Source organism: Marmota flaviventris, chromosome 11, assembly GCF_047511675.1.
Source record: "Marmota flaviventris isolate mMarFla1 chromosome 11, mMarFla1.hap1, whole genome shotgun sequence".
Taxonomy (NCBI): Eukaryota; Metazoa; Chordata; class Mammalia; order Rodentia; family Sciuridae; genus Marmota; species Marmota flaviventris.
This window is the reverse complement of record NC_092508.1, coordinates 96,541,530-96,564,659: the sequence shown is the minus strand read 5'-3', so window position 1 is coordinate 96,564,659 and position 23,130 is coordinate 96,541,530. Positions and strand designations below refer to the sequence as shown.

The 23,130-nt window shown below is 37.2% G+C and overlaps 1 protein-coding gene across 7 annotated transcripts in view; it reads right to left on the bottom strand.

The window, feature by feature from the left end:
• Sap130 (Sin3A associated protein 130) overlaps positions 1–23,130 on the bottom strand; it is a 71,230-nt gene that overhangs the window by 25,111 nt on the left and 22,989 nt on the right. For 5 of the 7 annotated variants that reach the window (XM_027936841.3, XM_027936842.2, XM_071619247.1 and 2 more), the window contains exons 8-15: positions 20,303–20,450; positions 20,049–20,139; positions 19,739–19,843; positions 16,937–17,078; positions 13,479–13,600; positions 11,231–11,533; positions 9,589–9,766; positions 3,515–3,619 (exon numbers count right to left, since the gene is read on the bottom strand). In XM_027936841.3, the coding sequence (XP_027792642.2) occupies positions 3,515–3,619; positions 9,589–9,766; positions 11,231–11,533; positions 13,479–13,600; positions 16,937–17,078; positions 19,739–19,843; positions 20,049–20,139; positions 20,303–20,450 (1,194 nt within the window). The remainder of the gene's footprint in view (positions 1–3,514; positions 3,620–9,588; positions 9,767–11,230; positions 11,534–13,478; positions 13,601–16,936; positions 17,079–19,738; positions 19,844–20,048; positions 20,140–20,302; positions 20,451–23,130) is intronic. The other 2 variants (XM_071619246.1, XM_071619244.1) reach the window with 1 other exon arrangement.

Genomic DNA, 23,130 nt, shown 5'->3' with positions numbered 1-23,130 from the left:
ATTTGGAAAGCAGTATGGAGATTCCTGGGAAAGCTGGGAATGGAACCACCATTTGACCCAGCTATTGCCCTTCTCGGACTATTCCCTGAAGACCTTAAAAGAGCGTACTACAGGGATACTGCCACATCGATGTTCATAGCAGCACAATTCACAATTGCTAGACTGTGGAACCAACCCAGATGCCCTTCAATAGATGAATGGATAAAAAAAAATGTGGCATTTATACACAATGGAGTATTACTCTGCACTAAAAAATGACAAAATCATGGAATTTGCAGGGAAATGGATGGCATTAGAGCAGATTATGCTAAGTGAAGCTAGCCAATCTCTAAAAAACAAATGCCAAATGTCTTCTTTGATATAATGAGAGCAACTAAGAACAGAGCAGGGAGGAAGAGCAGGAGGAAAAGATTAACATTAAACAGAGACATGAGGTGGGAAGGAAAGGGAGAGAAAAGGGAAACTCCATGGAAATGGAAGGAGACCCTCATTGTTATACAAAATTACATATAAGAGGTTGTGAGGGGAATGGGAAAAAAAACAAGGAGAGAAATGAATTACAGTAGATGGGGTAGAGAGAGAAGATGGGAGGGGAGGGGAGGGGGGATAGTAGAGGATAGGAAAGGTAGCAGAATACAACAGTTACTAATATGGCATTATGTAAAAATGTGGATGTGTAACCGATGTGATTCTGCAATCTGTATTTGGGGTAAAAATGGGAGTTCATAACCCATTTGAATCTAATGTATGAAATATGATATGTCAAGAGCTTTGTAATGTTTTGAACCAATTAAAAAAAAAGGAAAAAAAAAAAAAAGACCCTGCTTCAAAATAAAAAATTTTGAAAAGGGCTGGGGATGTGACTTAGTGGTAGAGCACCCTTGGGTTTCATCCTAAAGACCCATGCATACACACACACACACACACACACACACACACACACACAAACACAAGTATTAAAATTTGCAAAGGCTTAGAAGGAGTTTTGCTTTGTATCTTAAGAAAAGAAGGCAAGAATGGTTGCAACCACTCTTGTGTTTCTAGCATTTTAAATTATACTGTACTAAGCAAATAGTTTCACTATTTTTTCCCCCATTTTCTTACATATTATAATCAACAGTAAATTTTTTTTTTTAGTATTTTCACAGAAGATTTAACAGGTCACAGAACAATTGTAACTTTCCCAATGATTAAGATAATATAATCTTATCTTAAGATATTGCAGGGCTGGGGACATAGCTCAGTTGGTAGAGTGCTGCCTAGCACGCACAAGGTCCTGGGTTCAATCCCCAGCAAAACACACACACACACACACACACACACACAAAAGAATAAGATTACATTGCAGTTTCAGCTTCCAGCAACATTTTTTATGCTCCTGCACTAATGTGCAAAATGACAACTGCAAGTACCTTCTACATCAAAGTCTTGGTCCCTGCTCTTTTCTCTGCCAGACACATTCTGACACCAGAGAGCACATGGTGTTTCCTTCACGCTTTTTACCTCTGCGAAAAGATTTACCTCTGTAAATCATTAGCTCTTTCTCCCATTACTTTTTATTCCCTTTATACTGTTTCTTTTTCCTAATACATTTTTTATTTCTCTACACTTATAAGAAGTAAGGTTAAAGGGAATGGACGTTTTGTGTCACCGCAACCTGTCTGTAGAACCCCAAATGACACCCAGAAAAAATAAGGGTAATTAATAATTTTTCTTTTTAAGTAAAGCTTTATGAACAGTAGATCTAAGATGATTAAGTTATTATTTATACTAAGAAAAAAGTGGAGATGTAAAAGAATCTTATCAGCAAAACTCCTCCCCCCCCACCAGTACTGGGGATTGAACCTAGGGCCTCACGTGTGCTAGGCACACCCCAACTCTTTTAAAATTAAATCTACTTTTGTATTTGTGGTACTAGGGGATTGAACCCAGGAGTACTCTACCACTAAGCCACTAAGTTAAGCCATCCACAGTCCGTTTTATTTCTGAGACAAGGTCTCATTAATTTGCCTATGCTGGCCTTGATCCTGCCTTAGCCGCCCAAGTAGCTGTGTTATAGGCATATGCCACAGTGCCAACAAGACTTCACTTTAAAGAATCCATTAATGCTGGGCACAGTGGCACACACCTAAAATTCCAGCTACTGGGAGGCTGAGGAAGTTTCAGGCCAGCCTGAGCTACTTAGCAAAAGCCTGTCTTTAAAAAAAAAAAAAAAAAAAAAAAACATGGCTGGGGATGACGTAGTTCAGCAATAGAGTACTTGCCTAGCATGTGCAAGGCCCTCAATTCAATCCCCAGTAGTAAAAAATGAATGAATAAAAATAAAGGAAAAAAAATAATCTATTGAATTGTTACACATGGTGACACACATATAGTTCTAGTTTCAGCTCCTCAGGAGCTGAGGTAGGAGGATCACTTAAGCCCATGAATTCAACACCACTTGGGAAATATAATGAATGATACGCCATATCAAAAACAAAAATGAAAAAGAATCTATTTATCTACAGTTATACGTAGAAAAAGACATGGAAAGGAATTTCAAAAAATGTTATCAATAAATATTATTCTGGGCAGAGACTGGTAATGAGGGTGGGGAACAGGATAACAATTTTTACTTCATACATCAAATAAACACACACACACACACCACCTTTCATTACATTTATTTTTATAGTGCTGAGGATCAAACCCAGTGTCTCACACATGCAAGGCAAGCACTCCACCAACTGAACTACAACCCCGGCCTCAACATCTTTCATTTTAGAAAGTTTTAATTTTTTTTTTTTCAGTGCTTGGGATCAAACCCAGGGCTTCATGAGTACCAGGCAAGTACTCTTTAGCACTCAGCTACACCTCAAGTCCAATGGAAGATTTTTTTGAAATGGGTCTCACTATGTTGGTCAGGCTAGTCTTAAATTCCTAGGTTTAAGCAATCCTCTTGCCTCAGTTCCAGTTAGCTGGGACTAGAGGTGTGCACTACCATGCCTGGCTTTTCACACTCGAATATTTTTATATTGTCTGGTTATCATTTTCCCAAAATAATATTACTTTTATAATTAAGAAGAAAAGGAATACAGAAAAAGCAAGTACTGACTATTATTGTGATTCTTTTTTTTTTTTGGAGGGGGACTGGGGATTGAGCACAGGGCCTTGTGCATATGAAGTAAGCACTCTTACCAACTGAGCTCTATTCCCCAGCCCCTGATTCCATTTTTTTCAGAAGTAACAACGGGGTATTTACTACAAGGCAGACTTTATGCCAGTGCTTTAAGTGCATCGTTTCATTTAAATGCTCAAGAATCCTATGAGGTAATTTTATAAGCATGCTCATTTTATAAATGAAGCAAACAGAGATCTGAGAAGTTGAGAAACCTGTCGAGGTCATGAAGCCAGAAAGAGCATATAAAAGATGCACAAGAGGAAATTATATGAAATTGGTCACACTTATTAGATTCTTCCCTTCACAAAGACATATAATTAAAAGTAACAGTGGTAAGAACATTTACGTGCTCACCCTGCAGGCCTGGGTGACCCAGATGTACTCCGCATGGAGCTCTCTACTCGAGGACTAGCCACTTCAGGAGGCTGAGGAGGAATGAGGGTTTTCCGAACTGCCATTCTGAAAGAGATGACACAAACCAGGAAAAAAGCAGTCTGAGGATATAAGACACACATTTGTCAGGTATAGCCATAGGAAAATAAAAGCACTACATTGATTATGTATCTTTAAAATGGATTTTTAGTATATCACATAACACAGAAATATTATTTAAAAAGCCAAATACTACTAAAGGCTTTTAACAAAATGCAAGTCTGGTCCTTTTCCCCATTCCTACTCACTTCCTGCCATCTCCATCCAGAAAGTAACCATGGTGACTCTTTTATCTGCTGCTTCTAGCATGCCACACCTCCTTTCTACCTAATGTTATTAATATGAAATGTTTATGATCTTTATTATGCCTATGTATTGATTTAGACCTGAGCAGGTCCTCAGAAGCTATGTGAAAAAACTTATCAAGGAAGAGTTTGAGATCAACTGTATTGCTCTGACTGAGAATTTCCCACTGACTTTAGCAATGTGGACATCACAAGTGATCTTCAAACATTTAGCTTGAGTAGAATGATGGGAACTGATGCCAGACAAGAGTTGGTGTAAGAAGAAATGGCTAGAACTAGAACATGCCATTTTTTCAACGCTTAATCCACTGGGCTGCTAATATCTCAAAAAGTGTGATCAACTACCAGACAGCTCAGGTCTCCTGGTAAAAGAACTATGAAGTAGTATTCACACAAGAAGCAATAAATAAATAAATAAATATTTTTTAAAAAAGTAGCTCTAAAATTTCATCAAACCTTTAGTTAAACTAACAACTTACAGAAAACGCAAAAGACAAAAAATACAAACAGAACTACTCTGTGAGTGTAATCAGTTGAATTCCCTGTAAAGATACTGTATATTCAAGTCCTAATCCTTATACCTATATGAATGTGACCTTACCTGAAAATGGGGTTTTTGCAAGTTACAAATATCAAATTAAGATCATTACAGGCACTCCCTGAATCCAATTACTAGTACCCTTAAAACAGGAGAGGAAAGGAATATTTGACACACAAACATGTGAATATGGAGGATTTTCCAAATTGCCATTTTGTATATAAACCCTCAAATGACCAAATTTAAGAGTGACAGTAGCAAGTGCTAGTTGGTGAGAGTGTATATGGGTGTAACTACTTAGAAAAGCCATAGGCATTATCTACTAGAGGTGAAAATAAGCAAACCCCATGACCTAGCAAATTCCTCCTCAGTATATGTAAGAGATGTATCCATGTGTGCATCAAAACTCATGCACAGAAATGTTCAGGATAACATTCTAAGCAAAACCTAGAAATAACTCAAATATCCATGAATAAACTATGGGGTTATTATGTAATGGTTACTGTATATAGCAATAAAAAATTACAATCACATGCAGTAATATAAATGGATCATACAAAAACTAAGCGAAAGAATTCAGACTTACACAAAAAAATGCATAAAAATGCATAATACTGGGTATGATTCTATTTATGAGGTCACACCTTAGAAAAACTTTTTAATTACTTTTGTGAGAAGATGCTACTTAAATACTATTGTGGTTAGACACTGTATTCATTTTGTGTCAATTCATTTTGTACACGCCTTAACTGGGCAGAATACAATGAAAATGCTGGAAGACTAGCAGAAGAATTGGAGAGAGCAAAGACAGATAACTCCTTTATTTTCTTTGCAAAGAGGAACAACAACAACAAAAAAAGGCAGGGGATGTTGGTGGTAGAAGATGAAACAACATGGGCTCAACAGAATATATGTATTTTTTAATGTACATTTTTTAGTTGTAGGTGAACAAAATACCTTTATTTTAGTTTTATGTGGTGCTGAGGATCGAACCCAGTGCCCCACGTGTGCTAGGTGAATGCTCTACCACTGAGCCATAACCCCAGCCCTCAACAGAATATTTTTTAAGACAGAAGAAATGACAGCATGCATTGGTTAGCATGTAGAAGGCCCTATGTTTGATCCCCAGCACTGAAAATGAAAAAAGAAAAAGAAATGACAGCATGTTTATGGTTTTGATGTGATTGATTCTCTAAGAAGAAAAACTTGCTGGGCATGGTGGCACATGCCTGTTAATCCCAGTGGCTAGGGAGGGTGAGGCAGGAGGACTTCGTGTTCAAAGTCAGCCTCAGCAACTTAGTGAGACCCTAAGCAACTTAGCAACTCAGCGAGATCTTGTCTCTAAATAACATATAAAGAAGGGCTGGGATTTGGCTCAGTGGTAAAATACCCCTGGGTTCAATCCCTGGTACTAAAAAAAAAAAAATAAAAAAGTAGAAAAACCTGCTAATGTGCCAGAGAGAGGAAGAAGAGCTCCCTCTAGAGCACTGTTATTGAGTATGCAAGAGAGGAGGATATTTGTTGGCCAGCTTAAGATCCTACTTGAGATTTGTGAGGATGAGCAAAAGGCAAGGGGAAGGCAAAGAAATTGAGGGATATACAAGGAAATGACTGCAAGTGACCACCAAATGATTTGGAAGAAGAGGAAAGAGGCCAAGAAAGACAGTGATGGAGACTGAAAAGGTGGTTAGGCCAAGTGGACAGAAGACTCATATGAGGTTTGCTGGAGAACTGCTGGGAGGGAGGTAGAAAAAGGTTGTGAGCTATGGGACGTAAGAGCAATAGAAAACAAGGTCAGTGAAGTGTTGATGATGCTAACAATGTGTACACAGGTGGCTGGGGATACAGCTCAGTTGGCAGAGTGCTTGCCTCACATGCATGAGGCCCTGGGTTCAATCCCCAGCACTACACACACAAAACAAAAATGTGTACACGTACTGCTCAGAGAGGGCAGAGGAAACATCCGAGCAGCCAAAGAGTTGGAAATTTTTTTTTTTTTTTAATTTTAAGTCAGGGTCTCATTACGTTGCTGGGCTGACCTCAAACTTGCAATCCTCTTGCCTCAGCCTCTGATTCACTGATATTACAGGCACCTCCACATCCAGCTCATTTCTGCTTATATTGAAGGGAAAGACAGGAAGGCTACCATCACAATTGCCAGCCAGGAATGTGGTTCTGAAGGGCACAGAGACATACCTGCAAAACTAAACTTTAATCCAATCGAGTCCTATGGTCTGCCCTGTCCAAAAAAGGAGCCATATGGCACTACTGAGCACATGAAATTTGGCAAGTACAACTGTGTTATTATTTGTATTTTTTAGCTGTTACAGTGCTAGGGATCAAACCCAGGGTCTCTCACACGCTAGGCAAGCACTTTATCACTTAACTATGCATTCAGACTTGTATTATTTTTTTCACTTTAAGTACTCTGAACTTTAAATCAGATATTCCATTTCAGTTATTGGCACACTTTTCACTGTGCCTGGAATAGTTTGGCTACACAAAAGTACTTTTTCCAATACAAATATGAAATCTAAATACAGATTAAGTGCTTTTGAGGTGAAATGGCTAGAAAACGGCAGCGGGGCATGACGAGAATCTACCAAATGCCACCAAGTGATGGGATAAGAAGATATATAATCACTATTTCCGAGAGCTGCAGGGGAAGCACAGTCTCTGAGGAATAGCCATGTTTAAAGAAAGAACGCATGAATAAAGAGGAGGGTATTCTGCTGATGACTGATGTGACAGAGAACACAGCAGAAGAGTTTTTGGAAGGTGACAAAGTATGAAAGAAGGAACAGATTTTTTTTGTGTTCAGTGTTATAAAATTTCAAGTTACTGGTGTGGATTTATTGTATCCATCTATCTGTGCTAAGCACTTCTTTAAATCAGGAAACTCCTGCCCTTCAGTTTTGTTAATATTCTTTGCGTTACTTTGTAAATGATTCTCTTCCATTTCTCTAATCTCTCCTGTTGAAATCCCATTAATTGGAGGTTGGATCTCCTCAACTGGTTCTTTTCCTGCCTTTTTACTCCACTTTTCAAATTTCTTATCTGCAAACTCTTTTTTGAGTTTTCAAATTCTATTATCATATTTTAAATTTCATGACAAGCTTTTCTTGTTCTCTGAGCGGTCCTTTTCTATAGGATCATGTTTGTGCAACTTTTCCTTTTATCTTTCTGAAGATATCATTGATAGCTTTTTGTTCATTATAGTTTTATTCTCCTTGCCTAGCCTTAGCATCTTTCCAGTTACTTTTATGGGCACATTTATCAGGGTTTCTGTCTTCTAATGTTAGAGGAGCCCTCAGATACCTGGTTATGCTTGGTGGCATAATCATGACTAGCAGTGGGGAGGACAAAGAAGCTGAATAAAGGGCTTGTCTACTATGAGGTTCACTGGAAGGTGGTCTAGCCCCTGTACTTAGGCAACCCCTACTGTTCGTATCATTAAAGCTTCCTGCTTGGGCCAGGTAGATTCTCCAGAGGAAAGCGGAGTTCTCTCTCATTTTCTCTCTACCAAGTCAAGTTCAACTGCCAAGGCTAAAAGGGGAAACTGGACTGGGAAGTGTATGCATTTCACCCATGGTTGGGTAGTTATTTAATTCACTTCTAGTAAAATATCTGTGGCTCCACTGTGCTGGTTGATCCTAGTGAATCATCTGCAGAGTTTGCACCTCTAGATTTCTGATAGGATGAAGAAGGGACAATGTGCCCCACAGTGTGGATACAGAACAGTATTCTGGGCTCTAAGTATTTCTCAAAAACAGATTTTAAACAAAGATGTTCTTATCTTCCCCCAAAGTAGGCTTACAATTTAGCTTTCTCACAGCTAAGGTTGAGATTACTTGCCTAGCTGCTTTCCAGCTTTAATGTTTTGTTGCTGTTGTAAGTGCTCCTGTTTTCCTCATCCTTCCATGCCTGTAATCTTTCTTTAGAAAATACCCAAGTTCAGGGCTGGGGCTGTAGCTCAGTGGTAGAGTGCCTGCCTAGCATCTGTGAGGCCCTGGGTTCGATTCTCAGCACCACATATACATAAATAAATAAAGGTCTATCAACAACTAAAACATATATATAAAAAAAAAATACCCAAGTTCAATCAGACATTATTTCTCTCTCTCTCTCTCTCTCTCTCTCTCTATATATATATATATATATGTGTGTGTATATATATACACACACACACATACACACATATACATACACATACACATGATGGGTGTGATTCTATATCATGTACAACCAGAAGAATGAGAAATTATACATTTATATATGATGTGTCAAAGTACATTCTACTGTTATGTATAATTAATAAGAATTAAAAAAACCTCAAGTTCTACAGATTTTGAGAGGAAAAGAAGTTTAGATATGCACGATCAATTTGGTATCTTAACTACAAGCTTTGCTTCATTAATAGGGTTATTTCATTGGGCCTGATTTATGCTTTAAAAAGGACCTTCTTTACAAAGTATTCATAATGAGTAAAGATAGAAACTCTGGTCATACAAAGCTCTGTGCATCTGAAAACCTTGGATGACCCTAGTTCCAGCAATTTAAGTTTGTGCTAAGCTTTAATCTTTTGATGCTGATGCTATCAGCTCAGCTAAGCCACAGAAACTCTGAAATGTGGTTGCTCATCTCCCATCACCAGAATGTTTAATAGCACAGCACATATCTTCCTGCCTATCCCACCAACTGAGAGGCTTACACAATACAAAACACGACCTGCTACTAAAAATGAGTCTGAATACACTGTGAAAACTGCTTGCCCTTTGCAACAACTCTTGTTGAATGGGGAGGAAAAAAGTATACAGTATGCATTAATTTAATACCCAGACAGGTCTGGAGAGTTAATTAAAAGCTACTTTAAAGTTTCTAGGATTAAACTTACAGTACAAGAGAGAACTCCCATAACATTATGCAACAGACAGGTAGAAACTGATACCCCACTGACTTAAGGATTCTTAATATCATATAGTCTGAGTTAGACAAGGTTCTACTGAATAATCCTATGGTCAAGTTGTTTTGAAGGAAAATTAAAAACGCCATAGAGAAGAGAGATTAGGTTGCTACCAGCACTGAATATGAGAGGCTAGATATTAATATATCTAGAACTCAAGGCATCACTTGGCACTTCTGGGTCTACTCACCCATCTGTGGCAGGTTTTTTCCGGAGGATGCTTGGCCGAGGGGAGGAGCCCTGGGCTGGAGCATTGGTGCTAGCACCCTGGCTGTGGGTCTGCACCACTGTTGTTGCTGCTGGAGCAGCACTGAATGGACTGCTAATAGGGTTGGCTACAATTGTGGCTCCATCTGCCAATACCACTGCTGGAGGAAAGGGAGGTGATAGAAAACAAAGAGGGAAACAAAAAACATTACTAAAATATCACATAAGACATCAATGAAAACAATAAGACTATAGGCATTAGGTATCCGTGTCATAATTGTTCCACTTTGAGAAGACGAGAGGGTCTGGGGGTGTAGCTCTGTGGTAGAGCTTTCACCTAGCATGCATGGGGCCTTGGGTTGATCCTTAGAAACATCAAAAATAAAATATAAAATAGAAGAACAAGGGATAGTGTACAATGTCCATCTGCCTAAGAGCAGAGAGCACAGTTGGGGAGGCTATGAAGCTTACTCATGCAGATTAATATCATTATTTTCCTTTGCTCTATAATCAGTTACTCAAAAATGAGATAAGATATACAAAGTACACAGAGTATCTCACTCTACTATCTCAGTTCACATTTTTACTTACATAATCCTTGTCATCATTATTCCCATTATAAAAATGGGAGAACTGAGAGTCAAGAAAAGCAAATTAAAAAAAGATCCATAAATAGAAAACATGATCTGCTGGCTTGATAGTATGCCTCAAAGTACCCTTCAAGAAATGCATGGATACAGTTTTTGAAAAATATGACTCCCTTTGACTCTTAAAAATGGTACCATCTTCCAGTCTATCTTTTTGGAAGACACTTGACCAACAGATACTTTAACTATATACTTTAAGTTGGCACCAAAATACTGGTCACCATGAGACCATCACCAGAAACTATGCATGTTTGACAGTTTTTAAACCTACAAAAATGGCAATTTCATAGAAGCCATCCTAATACAAGTTTCTTAGCAGGAGCTATAAAAGATGTAGATACATTATTCTTTCAGATGGGCCACTATGGACAAATTTCATCCCTATGACAATATGTTAATGATGAAGAATATAACACTTTGATTAAATAGTTACATCTGAGATCTATGGGCAACTGAAATTCTTAGTTTCAAGCTGATCTTCTCATGTTATAGTTAACATAAAAAATAATCTTTATGATCAGTACCTAGCCTAAGAAATACTCTAACTACGTAAGAGCAACTGCTAATTAACACTGCACACCAAACAACTTTGAAAAAATAAAAGAACCTACTCCTTTAACATTTCTTTTTAAGTACTGACAATATTAGCTGACACTAGTATGAGATTTTACAGCTTTATATACAGCTCTGAGGAATATCTTAAACTGAATGAGAACACAACTTACAAGGTAAAAGTTGCTTCCTCAACTAAGCTTTTTAGAGAAAGCTTCCTGCTATGTACAAATGCATACTGTGCATGTCATTTCTAATGTTTACAACGACCCTGAAAGTCAAGTTCTAAGCAACTCATGTTATAAAGAAATTAAAGTGTAGAAAAATTACCTGAGACCACAAAGTCATCAAGTGGCAAAACTAGGATTAAAACCCAAATGTACTTCTCTTTTCCATATCAACTCTCATGCAAAAAGTTAGATTTACCTGAAGTTTTCCCTTCAGGCTGTGGCTGCTGAGTACCCATTGGTGCAGGCTGAAGCCCTTGAGTGTTGATTGGGGTTGCTGAGTGGATTCCCTGGGTGCCAATTGGTGCTGGCTGTATCCCTGGGGTCCCAATGGGGGCTGGCTGGATACCCTGTGTACTGATGGGTGCTGGCTGGATCCCTTGGAGATGTCGAGCATGTGATGCATCCACTGTCATCAACTGCATGGGGTTTAAGTGGACAGTAGATGCTACACCAACTCCAGTCTGAGCTGTGATGGCAGAGTTTGGAGCCTGAGCTGAAACTAAAAATGATGCAAAAAGGTGACTACAAGAAGGTTAGGATTGAACCAGGGGCACTTTTACCATTGAGCTACATCTTCAGTCCTTTTTATTTTTTATGTTGGGATAGGGTCTTTCACTTGCTGAGGCTGGCCTCAAACTTGCAATCCTCCTGCCTTAGCCTCTCTGGTTTCTGAGATTATAGGTATATGCCACCATGTCCAGCAGAAGGTTAGCTTTGATCAGACACAGTCCATAAAGGTTGAAAAACACTAAAATAAGAATTTTTTTACTATAGATATAAGTGATTGGTTTATAAAAATAATACTATTTTTTTACACAAAACTATGTAATTTTCTATGTATAATACATAAAACTAGGTTCTGGCAACTTTCATTTTTTTAAAACTTTCTACAATCTATTATGATCTTTCTGTGAATTATAAGAAATAGGTTGTAAACAACATCCAAGTGCAGTAGTGCACATCTGTAATTCCAGCGACTTGGGAGGCTGAGGCAGGAGGATCACAAGTTCAAAGCCAGCCTCAGCAACTTAGCGAGACCCTGTTTCAAAATAAACCATTTTTTAAAAAAGGGCTGGGGATGTGGTTCAGTGGTTAAGCACCCCTAGGTTCAATCCCTGATAACCCCCTGACCCCACAAAAAATCAGCCATTCAATTCCAAATATTAGCTAGGTAACTGTGCTAAATAATACAAAAATTTTAAAATAAACCCATGGGTCCAAGGTCAAGAACTTTTGCTTCAAATATTAAGATCACAGACACTTCTGAAATACAATATTTAGAATTTCAAATAGCTTATGGAAAGAAAACAAGCAAGTGTCATTTTCCTACAATGCAAATCTCATCTATTATGTATATTAAAACAGAACAAAAACATCCCTGAAAGCAAAAAAGAAGAGATTTCACACTATTCAAGGAGAGAAACAACTACAAAATGACAACTCTTTTCAGTCATCAGAACAACTGAGAGATTTCTGAATATATTCAATAGCATACAATGTTTGAAATTCTTGAGCAGCATCATCCAATGGAAATATAGTCATGTAATTTTAAAATTTTCCAGTACTACATTAAAAGGTAAAAACAGATCAAATTTTAATAAAGATATTTATTTAATCCAATGTATCCAAAATACTGTCATTTCAAATGTAATTACCATGAAGTCATACATATTTATTTATTTATATATATATAATCTAAATATGTATTGAAATCCAGGGTATATTTTATTCTTAAAGCACATCTCAATTCAGACACTAGGTATTTATCAAAATACTTAATCTATATTTCTATTTTATAAAGTATATGATCAAAAAAGTAGTTTCACCTTGCTAAGTTGTTACAAACATATTTGAAACTCCTTTAATTGTAATTAAATTTTAAAATTTTAGTTTTTTATTTGTATTAGCCCCTTTTAAGTTCTCACGGCCATATGTGGCTTTGGTTGTTATATTGAACCATGGGGCATATCTATAATCTGGACAACAAGGTTTTTGAGGACCAATGTAAGCTATCTCACAGGAAAATATTATATAAACTCAAATTTAAGGATGATTTTTCTTAAATTAGAAAAATACCCCACTATTTACAAATCAGGTTGGACTAAAATTTAAAACACAACAGGTATTTCACAAAATAAGAGAAAACCTCCCAAAATACAGCTTTATACATTATAACTGTACTCTATTTTAAGGTGTAGCAAAAGTTGTTAAAGTGATTACTTTCAGGGTGGGATAAAACTATGCAGATATCACTAATAAGTGAAACAACCCTTTCATTGATCACAAAGGTGGTGATCTATGCAACTTCATATTTTAGACTTCTCTGAATCTGGAAATAAAAGCTAGAATACAAATTCCATCTAGAAATACCCCCTAACCAATTTCTCTCTCACTGCTGGAAAAAATAAAAATGTGAAAAGTCATCTTAAAAGTAGGGCTCATACCTGGGTACTGTCGGATAGTGGACACAGAACTGGTGATTGGTGTGTAGGTATGTGCAGCCAGTGGGTATGCAGAGGGTGGATAAGTTGGCAAAAAGTACTGGAACTGAACAGGAACTGATGGTCTAGAGATACAGTACAGACCATATTAAACAAAACTGTTATTTTCTTCTTTACCTTTAAATTAAATTATCCTATCCCTCCCAATCCTGCTGACCCTCTTCCTTCCTAACTTCCTAAAGAGCTTCTACGAAATTGTGTTTCCAAACTCCAAGATCAAGGGATATATACTAAGATAGTGTAAGCTTTTATAAAATACGTAGTTACTGTAAAGACTTAAATCAATTAAATGTAAAAACACAGATAATATTTTATGAATGATTCTTGAGGATACCAATTACCAAAACTGCCTCACAAAAACTCAGTTATCACAATTCTTCCCTGCTCAATGCCACTTGAAAGATACTAAACCCAGGGTTTTTTGTTTTTTAATATTTATTTTTTAGTTTTAGGTGGACACAACATCTTTATTTTATTTTCATGTGGTGCTGAGAATTGAACCCATTGCCTCACACATGCTAGGTGAGCATGCCACCACTTGAGCCACATCCCCAGCCCTTCTGGCAAATTTTAACACATATACACGAAACAGATAATCTTAACCTCATACAAACTGACCCAGAGACCAGAGAAAAAGAAATGAGATTTAACCTCCCCTGCTACCACTTGGTCCTGGTGATTAATGTCAGGGCCTTCCACATGCTATGGAAGTGCTTTACCAGAGAACTCCATTCCCAGCATTTTTTTATTTTATTTTGAGACAGGGTCTCACTAAGTTGCCCAGATTAGCCTCCAACTTGGCAATACTTTTGCCGCAGTTTCCTGAGAGCTGGGAATATAGGTAATGCCATCACACCCAGTTCTAACTTTTTTTTTTGAACTTAATATAGTCTTGACATAAAAATTTGACAGGGAGAGTACAAAAAATATTATAAATCAATTTCACTCCTTACAATGATGCAAAAACTCTTAAATTAAACGGAATTAAGTACTATATAAAATTAAATACACTGTGGTTAAATTAGGTTTATCACAGAAAACTGGAATTAGACATTTGGATTTCTATTCATGCTTTCAATCTTAAAAAGTCCAAAGAGAACAATCATTTGAAATAGTTGCAAAATATTTACAAAAAAATATATGATAGCATCTATACAAATTCATAACAGAAATGCCAAAGAAAATAGGATTTTTTTTTTCAAATTAAAAATGGTATCTAACAAAATCTATAGTGAATTTTCAGGAGAATTTCCATTCAAGTTAGAAGTAAGACAAGAAGGCTCACCATCTCACCTTCTCAGTTTATAATATTTTTCTCATATTCTCCCTGTCAAATTTTAGTATCAAGGCTATATTAAAGGTCACTGTACTGGATGCTTCTAACCAATGTAACTGATAGACCCAACCTGATCTTTTCTTAAAATTGGGCATCTCGCCACAAAACCATGAAAAGATAATTTCGGCTTTACTATAAATTACTGCAAATTCTGAACCTGCTTGGAATGCCTGCCCGTGCCTTGAACTCACCCATGCCTGGCTCTCTGACCAGATAGCAGCCCTCTCTGAAACTTAGTGACACCTCATAAATATTGGCCTTCCCTGGCCAGACAACGACCCTCTCTGAGGCTCTAATGGTCCTCATAAATTCTGATGTTGGGGCCAGCAAAAAATGTAAACTACTATTAGTGTGATGCTTGTCAGAGTTCTGTTATCTGTAACCCCCCTTTGTGTAACTTTCTGGGCTATAAAGCTGGGCTGCAGGAAAGCTGGGGTGCTGTCTTGTTCCCGCCGTTTTGGGAGGGAGAGGCAGCCCGGCCAGTCGAAATAATAAGCTTGCTTTAATTTGATTTTAATTGGAGTCAGTGGTCTTTTCTTGCGTCCTGGTCTAACAGTAACAAGATTTAAAAAAAAAAATCTGTATAGAAAACTGGAAACAGATTGTCTTGAGTACCCACAAAAAACTGCTCTTATTTGTAGATGAAATAAATATCTACTTAGAGGATCTAAAAGAATCTATAAACTTTTAGAGCTAAAAGGAGTATGTAGCAAGGTGGATGAACACAAGATCAATGTATTAAAACTTATATGTATTCCTATAAACACTAAAAATAACAAGATGTAAAAATCACCCAGTTCTGAAAGACTATGTACACTCACCGTAGGAGAGGGGAACAACAAATACAGAATGTGGGAAGGAATGTAGTTAAACTGGAGGTATTGGCATACATTCAAATGGTTAAAAAAATGTTACTTCCTACTTTTGCCTAACAATAGGGCCTAGAAGAAATATCAACCCTTAGGCAAAAGCAGAGATGATGCCTGGATGTTGGTTTCAAAATGACAAAGGGCTCCTTAGAAAAAACAGCAGATTCTAAGACTCAGTAAGACTTGGAATAACTTGTAGTAGAAAATAAAGAAGAGCTAGACTGGAGACATGGTGAAACCTACCTAAGATGTCTAAAGGGATCTCAAGGGCCAAACTGGAGATCATTTGAGCACCAATATAGATGATGGCAATGGATTATACTAATGAATAAAACAAATCCATAAGCCCACATTGATTTTAAAAAATAAAATACTTAAATAAATATAGTAGATAGAAACTTTCTTAATATGAAAATGCCAACTAATAAATGTGGAAGAAATGAAACTTTGAATAAGTATATTTTGCAACTATCATATTGATAATTAATTTGCGCAGGAATTATCAAGCCTAAAATTATTGGGTAAAAGTTTCCTGGAGAATAGGAATATTTATGGTCTCAAAGTATTTTCATACAGATTATTTGTTTACAGTAGGAAAAAAAATGGCAAGTATCATCTTCATTGAGTTAATATAATCAATAATGGGACAAACAGCCTAAACTCTCTAATGATGTGATAATGGTGAGAACACATCTCTTAAATGATAATTCCTCCAAAATAGCTAACCATGAAGAAACAATGCAATAAAACCAAATTGAAGGATATTCTAACAAAACAACTGGCTTATGTATAGTTTTAAAAAAATGTCAATGTAGGAAGGAGAATAGAAAGCTAAAGAATCATTCCAGAAATCTGTAACTATGGTTAAAAAAGAGACTGTGTTGTTTTAGGAGTTACAAATGGAGGCACCTTGGATAAAGGGTCACAATCCTGCAACCCTGCAACCCTTACTCTCAGAATGACTCTAAATACACACACACACACACACACACACACACACCCATCAAACAAAGAATGGCTTAATAAAAATAACACATTTTCCTGTGAACACTGAAAAAGAAATTATACCATGTGTTATTTTCAGGGGAAAAATTTGAAAATATAAACATATGCCTTATTTTCTGGGACATTTCAGTGAAATATCAAAAACAATTAATGACACAATGGGGCAAGCTAACTGGCCCACTGCCTCCTACCTGTTGTCACTTCGGGTTTCCATAGCCACCGGATTTGGAGAGGCCCGATGTCCTGAAATGGGTATCAGGCTACTCCTTTCTGCAGGGTAATCAGGCTGGATCCGAGGAGAAGTGTGTGTGATCTGCTGAGGTACCACCTTAGCTACAAACAGTAAAAGTCAATTATATTACTACCCATATACTCTTACTGGTATGTCAAAATATTTTTGCTAGCAGCAACCTTACAATGCAGTTATAAGGTGGGATGTTTAGTTTTAATCAAAATAAAAATGAAAGATGACTACAAGAGAGTCAAGTGAATTATTTTAATAATTCACTAATATATTCATACTATTATCTGTTTAAAAAGGGTTAATAATTAAAAAAAAATTAGCAACCAGGTCTCCTTCTCTCAACCTGGCTTCTTTTTTAAAAAAAAATTTGGTACCAGGGATTGAATTCAAGGGTACTTAACAACTGAGCCACATGTCCAGCCCTTTTTAAAAAATTTTAATTTTGAGACAGGGTCTCACTACATTGCTTACAGCCTTGCTCAAGTTGCTAAGGCTGATTTGGAACCTGTGATCCTCCTGCCTCAGTCACCTGAGCTGGTGGGATTACGGGTGTACAACCAACTGGCTTCTTGGAGATTCCACTTTTTTTTTGCAAAAATTTTTTAAAGAAGTAAACTCTTTAAAAAAGAAAATCAACAAAATATTGAACATAAAAATGGCAAAGAACTTAAAATTGTACTTTGGAATCAGTCTTTTTTTCTCCTATGACCCAACACATTCCTTTAGTAACAATGGTTAAATTCAAGATTTAATCTCACCTGGCGAAAACAAGTAAAATGTGGAAAACTCCACTTATGTGATTTTAATATATTCTGTAGAACCCTAACCTGGAAATTAATGCTTTGTGGTTATATCAGGTTTCCCCTCTCAAATGAGAAATCTTTTTAGAGGAATTCTATTATGATGTAACAAATATTTGAATTACTATATAAGAGAGCAAAACTAGAACATAAAACTGATGAAACTTAAGAATGAATATATTCATGTCCTCTGGTACTTTAGGTGAGTTTATTTCCAGCATAATCTCTTAGGAAAGCACAGGGACACTAGTAAGAACCAACTTCTTAAAAACAATTCTTCACATTGGGGGTGTCAAGAAGAAGCCGGATACCTCCAATTTTACTTTACCCAAACCAGTAAAGAAAGATACAATGTCCTCTCTTTACTGGTCTGGGTTTCCTCATAACTGTAGATACCCTAGTTAGCCTCCCAGCTAAGGAACAGGCTTGCCTCTGTTCTTACAGCACTGAGGACAGCTGATGACCTATCAGGTGAAGCCAGAAAATGGTCTAAAATTGAGATATGGAACAACCCATAATTTTATCCAACAAAAGTGTATTAATGCTAAAACAAGTCTGAGAGAAGTTTGTTTTCTCTACTGCCAAGTCGTAGCAAGCAATAATGTGAGAAAGATCAGCAGTGCAGCATTATCTCTGCTAAAGGCCTGACGTGGTGTTCAGCACATATTTTAGGGCTGGCATGGCCTGCTTACCTAAAGAGGAGTGGAAATCTCTGGGTCCCTATCATTATTCCAGGAAAGTGTCTTCGAAGTTACCAAGGAGACCAGGAAGCTGTTGCCTATCTCATTTATATAGTAAGAAAGACCTAGCAAGTGGGGAAGTCATACCTCTATGTCAGGTTACCAGACTTCTGACAGTTCAGTATGTCAGTGTGTCCTCTTCATAAAAAGCAAGTCTTCTTAAAATCATATTATATTAAAAATAGGGAAGATGTCTCATATCTTTGGAACACACTCACCATTACTGAACCAAAACAGAGAAAACTCTGGCAACATGAGTCAGAGAGACAGCTACATTTTCTGCTTGCTAGGCCACGCCTCTGCTTTGGATATGGTAGTAGAGACATATCAGCCTGTATGACAGGCGACAGACATTGGCAAAGTGTGGTCTGTGAGCCAATCCAGCTTGCTGTTTCTATATGGTCTGTGAGCTAAGAATGGGTTTAGATTTTTAAACAGTTGAGGGGGAGGATATTTCATGACATGTGAAAGTAATATGAAATTCAAATTTCTCTGTCCATGAGTAAAGTCTTACTGGAACACAGTCAAACACTCATTTGTTTTTATATGGTCGTCCATGGCTGCTGTGACACAGACCTACATAGCCTACAAAGCCTAGAATATTTACCACCTGGTCTTAGGAAAGGTTTGGTAATTCCTGCTCTTGATGACTCATATTTAGTTGCCAGAATGTTTCATAGTATTCACATATTTAAAACAAGGAATAAACATGGTCTAAAATAAATTATAGGATGATCATGAAATATCATGGGTTAGTAATCAGATGACAACTGAGAGTGATCAATTTGAGGCTTAATGCTCTTCCCATAGTTGCATCACCCAAAGATTTTTTTTCCTGAACAGTCTATGGAAGTGTACAGGTTTTTAAATTCAGATCTTGCTTTTCCTATTGTTCTTTTCTGACTATGTCAAAGTTGACTTATTTCTATATGAAGTACATATAAGAGGTACAGTTTGATAAGAAAGGCATTCAAAACCAGTTGAAGTTAAAACTTTCAGTACTTGAAGATCACTATCCTCTTTTTTTCTCCTACTATCAATGCCAGATCTGTATGACAAATAATATTCTAAGTCAAATTCACTGTTGCTTTTATGATCAGAAATTAAAAACAATAACAAAAAATAATACTAGCCTTGGACATGAAGGCCTGGACAAAGGGGCTGAAAATTTCCTCATAGGCTTCTGTGTGAAGATCACATAGCACTTACCGACTGGGATGTTTGAGGTGGTCACAGCAGTCGCATGGGATGAATGGGAGGGCATTGTCATGGTAACAATTGTACTCGTGGGAGCTTGTGTGTGTGACACAGATCCTAAAATGAGGGAAAAAAGGAAATTCTTTAACAATGACCTCTCTGCACATATTAGAGATTCTTAAAAACCTTGGAAAAGGTCTTGAAAAGTTGTGAGAATTTTTCTAGCCTGTTGTTTTCCTCTGAAGGTGACAAATGAAAAATTCAGTCACCCCTTATGTCCCTTTTATCCCTGGCAGGAAGGAGAGCAGGGCAACTGACTTACCGGCAGTGGTTGCTGAAGGAAGGGTGTTGGTTGCCAAAATAGGTGCTACTGTTGCTGCGGCCACCGGTGTGCCAGTACTGAAGATGGTTTTCTGTGGGGGGAACCCCGCAACACAGTTATAAACAAGAACATTTCCCATTCCATTCAGTCCAAAAGTAATCATCGCTCTCATATTGCCAGGTCCTCAGAAAGCTGTGCATGACTCTGGGTTTATCCCACAAAGTACACAGGTGATTCTTCACCTCTGGTTTTACCTGAGCCATCGTATGAAGCTGCTGTTTTGGCGTCCCTAATGCAGGGTGAGATGGTAGTGTGATTCTTGTTGTCACATCCCGTGACTGAGCAGGACGCTGAATACTAATTGCTGCAGATGGTGGATGCTGGATAGACAAAGTGGGCCGACTGAAAAGACAGAAAAGATATTATGTGATTTATAACTAGTGCACAGACACAGTGCAGGCAGTCAAGGTCATTTACTATCTCGTACAGATTACAGTCACAAATTGTATCTTTTCATAGGTCTGTGAAGTCCACAGTTAAACCAATATTTGGTCTTTAAGTCATACCAGTGAAATAAATGGTCCACTGAGTTTCTCTCCTCAAACTGCCATAGTCTTATTTTGAAAGATATGAATATATACCACAAATTGAGTAAATTAAGCCGTAGTTATGAAGTAGTTAATCAACACTCCATACTATTTTGTGAGTGTGGTACAGGGGGATCAAACCCAGGGCCTTGGTAGACAAGGGATCTATCACTGAGTTACACCCCAGCCTTACATAACAAACTTGAGTAAGCATTATTATAATAATTACACTTTACTCTGGAAAAATCTAAAGATATACAATAAGGTTCTCACATGAATTTCTGACAAGTTTTCCAAGGAAGATTACAGGCAATCACAATTAACAACATTTAAACCTAACTCCTGAAGCATTGTCCTTCCCCTTAAACTTGTATCATACTTTACCAGATGGAAGGACATTCTTAAAATGACATGAAGTTCCAGTTACAATTGACTAATGATTGAAAGGGATAACAACACAGACAGCATGCCAATTGGTTGATAGTAAGGTACAGAAATTGCAACAATGGCAAGAAAACTTGACAATATAACAACACTGTCTTCTCAAATCAGAGGGAAAAATGGACTATTTAATAAATGGTGTTGGGAAGACTATGAAGCCATTTGAAAATGATAAATTTGTATCCCTACCTCACAAGTATGCTAGGATGAATACTAAAAGAATTAAAGATTTAAGACAACTAAGAAATGTATATGAAGAAATGATGGGAGACTTCTTTATAATCCCGGAGTGAGGGAAGCTTTCTATATGTTAAAAGCTTTCAGAGTTGGGGATGTGGCTCAGTGGTAGAGATCTTGCCTAGCATGCATGAGGTCCTGGATTCAATCTTTAACACTGGGAAGAAAACAAACACAAAAACTTACAAAGTCCAAAAGCTACAAAAGAAAATATTAATAAATTTGACTATGTGAACAAACAAGCAAACCTTCTATACATGGCAAAACACAGTATTAAGCAAAGACAAAAGAGTAATCTTCCTAATAAACTATAAGATCCTAGAAATCAACAAGAAAAAAAAGGAAAAGAGGAGCAAAAGTATGAATAGCCAGTTCACGAAAGAAAGAAGGAAAGAAAAAAATGAATGAATTCCTTAAGAAAACATCTTCATTCTCTTTTTTTTTTGAGACAAGGTCTCACTATTTGCCCAGGCTGGCCTTGAACTCCTGAGCTCAAGCAATTCTTCAGCCTCAGCTTCTCAAGTAGCTGGCACTACAAGTGTGTGCCACTGTGCCTAACTCACTCTCATTCTTAAAGAGAGAAATTCAAGGTAAAATACACTGAGATAGCATTGCTCACTGCTCACCTATTGGATTTTTTAAGAATGTAGAAGAAGGGTACACTGGTATAAACCCTAAGAAAGGCAATCAGATGGTAGATATCAAAATTCCAATTGCATATACCCTCTGTTCACATGTATAATCAAACAACTATAAGATTATTCACTGTGATATTATCTATGATAGTAAAGAACTGGAGACAACCTCAAATCCATTTACACAAGGGATCACTATGTTGCTACTAAAAAAGTGATGGCACCCTTCCAATATGTTATATGGAAAAAAGTAAAAAGAAATATATGAATTAAACATTCTTCTGGGTAAATAAGATAAAAATAAGAACTGCATTTGAATCTGAATAGATTTGCATAAAGAGATACTAAGAGGATATTCAAAAAGCTATTAACAGGTTGCCTTAGAAAGGTAAAAGGCTCTCTCAGATCTTTGCTTCCAAGATGAAAAAAAGAAAAATGGAACAATGGTTGTGCCCGCCCAAAGGGCCATATCCACACAGAGCCTATGTGCTGCACGGGCAACTGCACCCAATGTGTACTCAAGGACAAAGTCATTCACAGCAAGGTAATTAGAAATCATTCTTGTAAAGTCTAGAAGATCAGACACCCGTACCCCAATTTATACTTGCTGGTGCTGCTTAAGACTACTGAAGTCCATGGAAGAAGCAGAGTCCTTAAGGACTAAAGAAAAAACTGTCCTCTGGGTAAAAAAATTAAAATGGAAATTATACTAAAAGAAGGAAAAAGGCAAAGAAACAGGTACTTGATAGATGGGGGACAGAGGAGAGAGTAACTCCTTACTGCATGCCTTTTAATGCTTTTATATTTTGGAACCATGTAAATGTAAATGAGTGAAGGGGCTTGGGGTGGGGGGAAGCGGTAGTAGTATGTGACTCAGTAGTAGAACACTTGCCTAACAGGCACAAGACCTGGGTTATATCCAGTTGTGCAAAAGCATAGCACACATCATGTGTGATGAAGCACACCTGTAATTCCAGAGACGAGGGAGACTGGGTAGGAGGAGAGCAGGTTTGAAGCTAGCCTCAGCACCTTAGTGAGACTCTGTCTTAAAACAAAACAAAAGGGCTGGGGATGTAGCTCAGTAGTAAAGCATCCCTGGATTCAATCTGCAGTACCACACCAAAATATAAAATAAAACAAAATAAAAGAAATAAGGCACATACAATTATGTACAATACATGA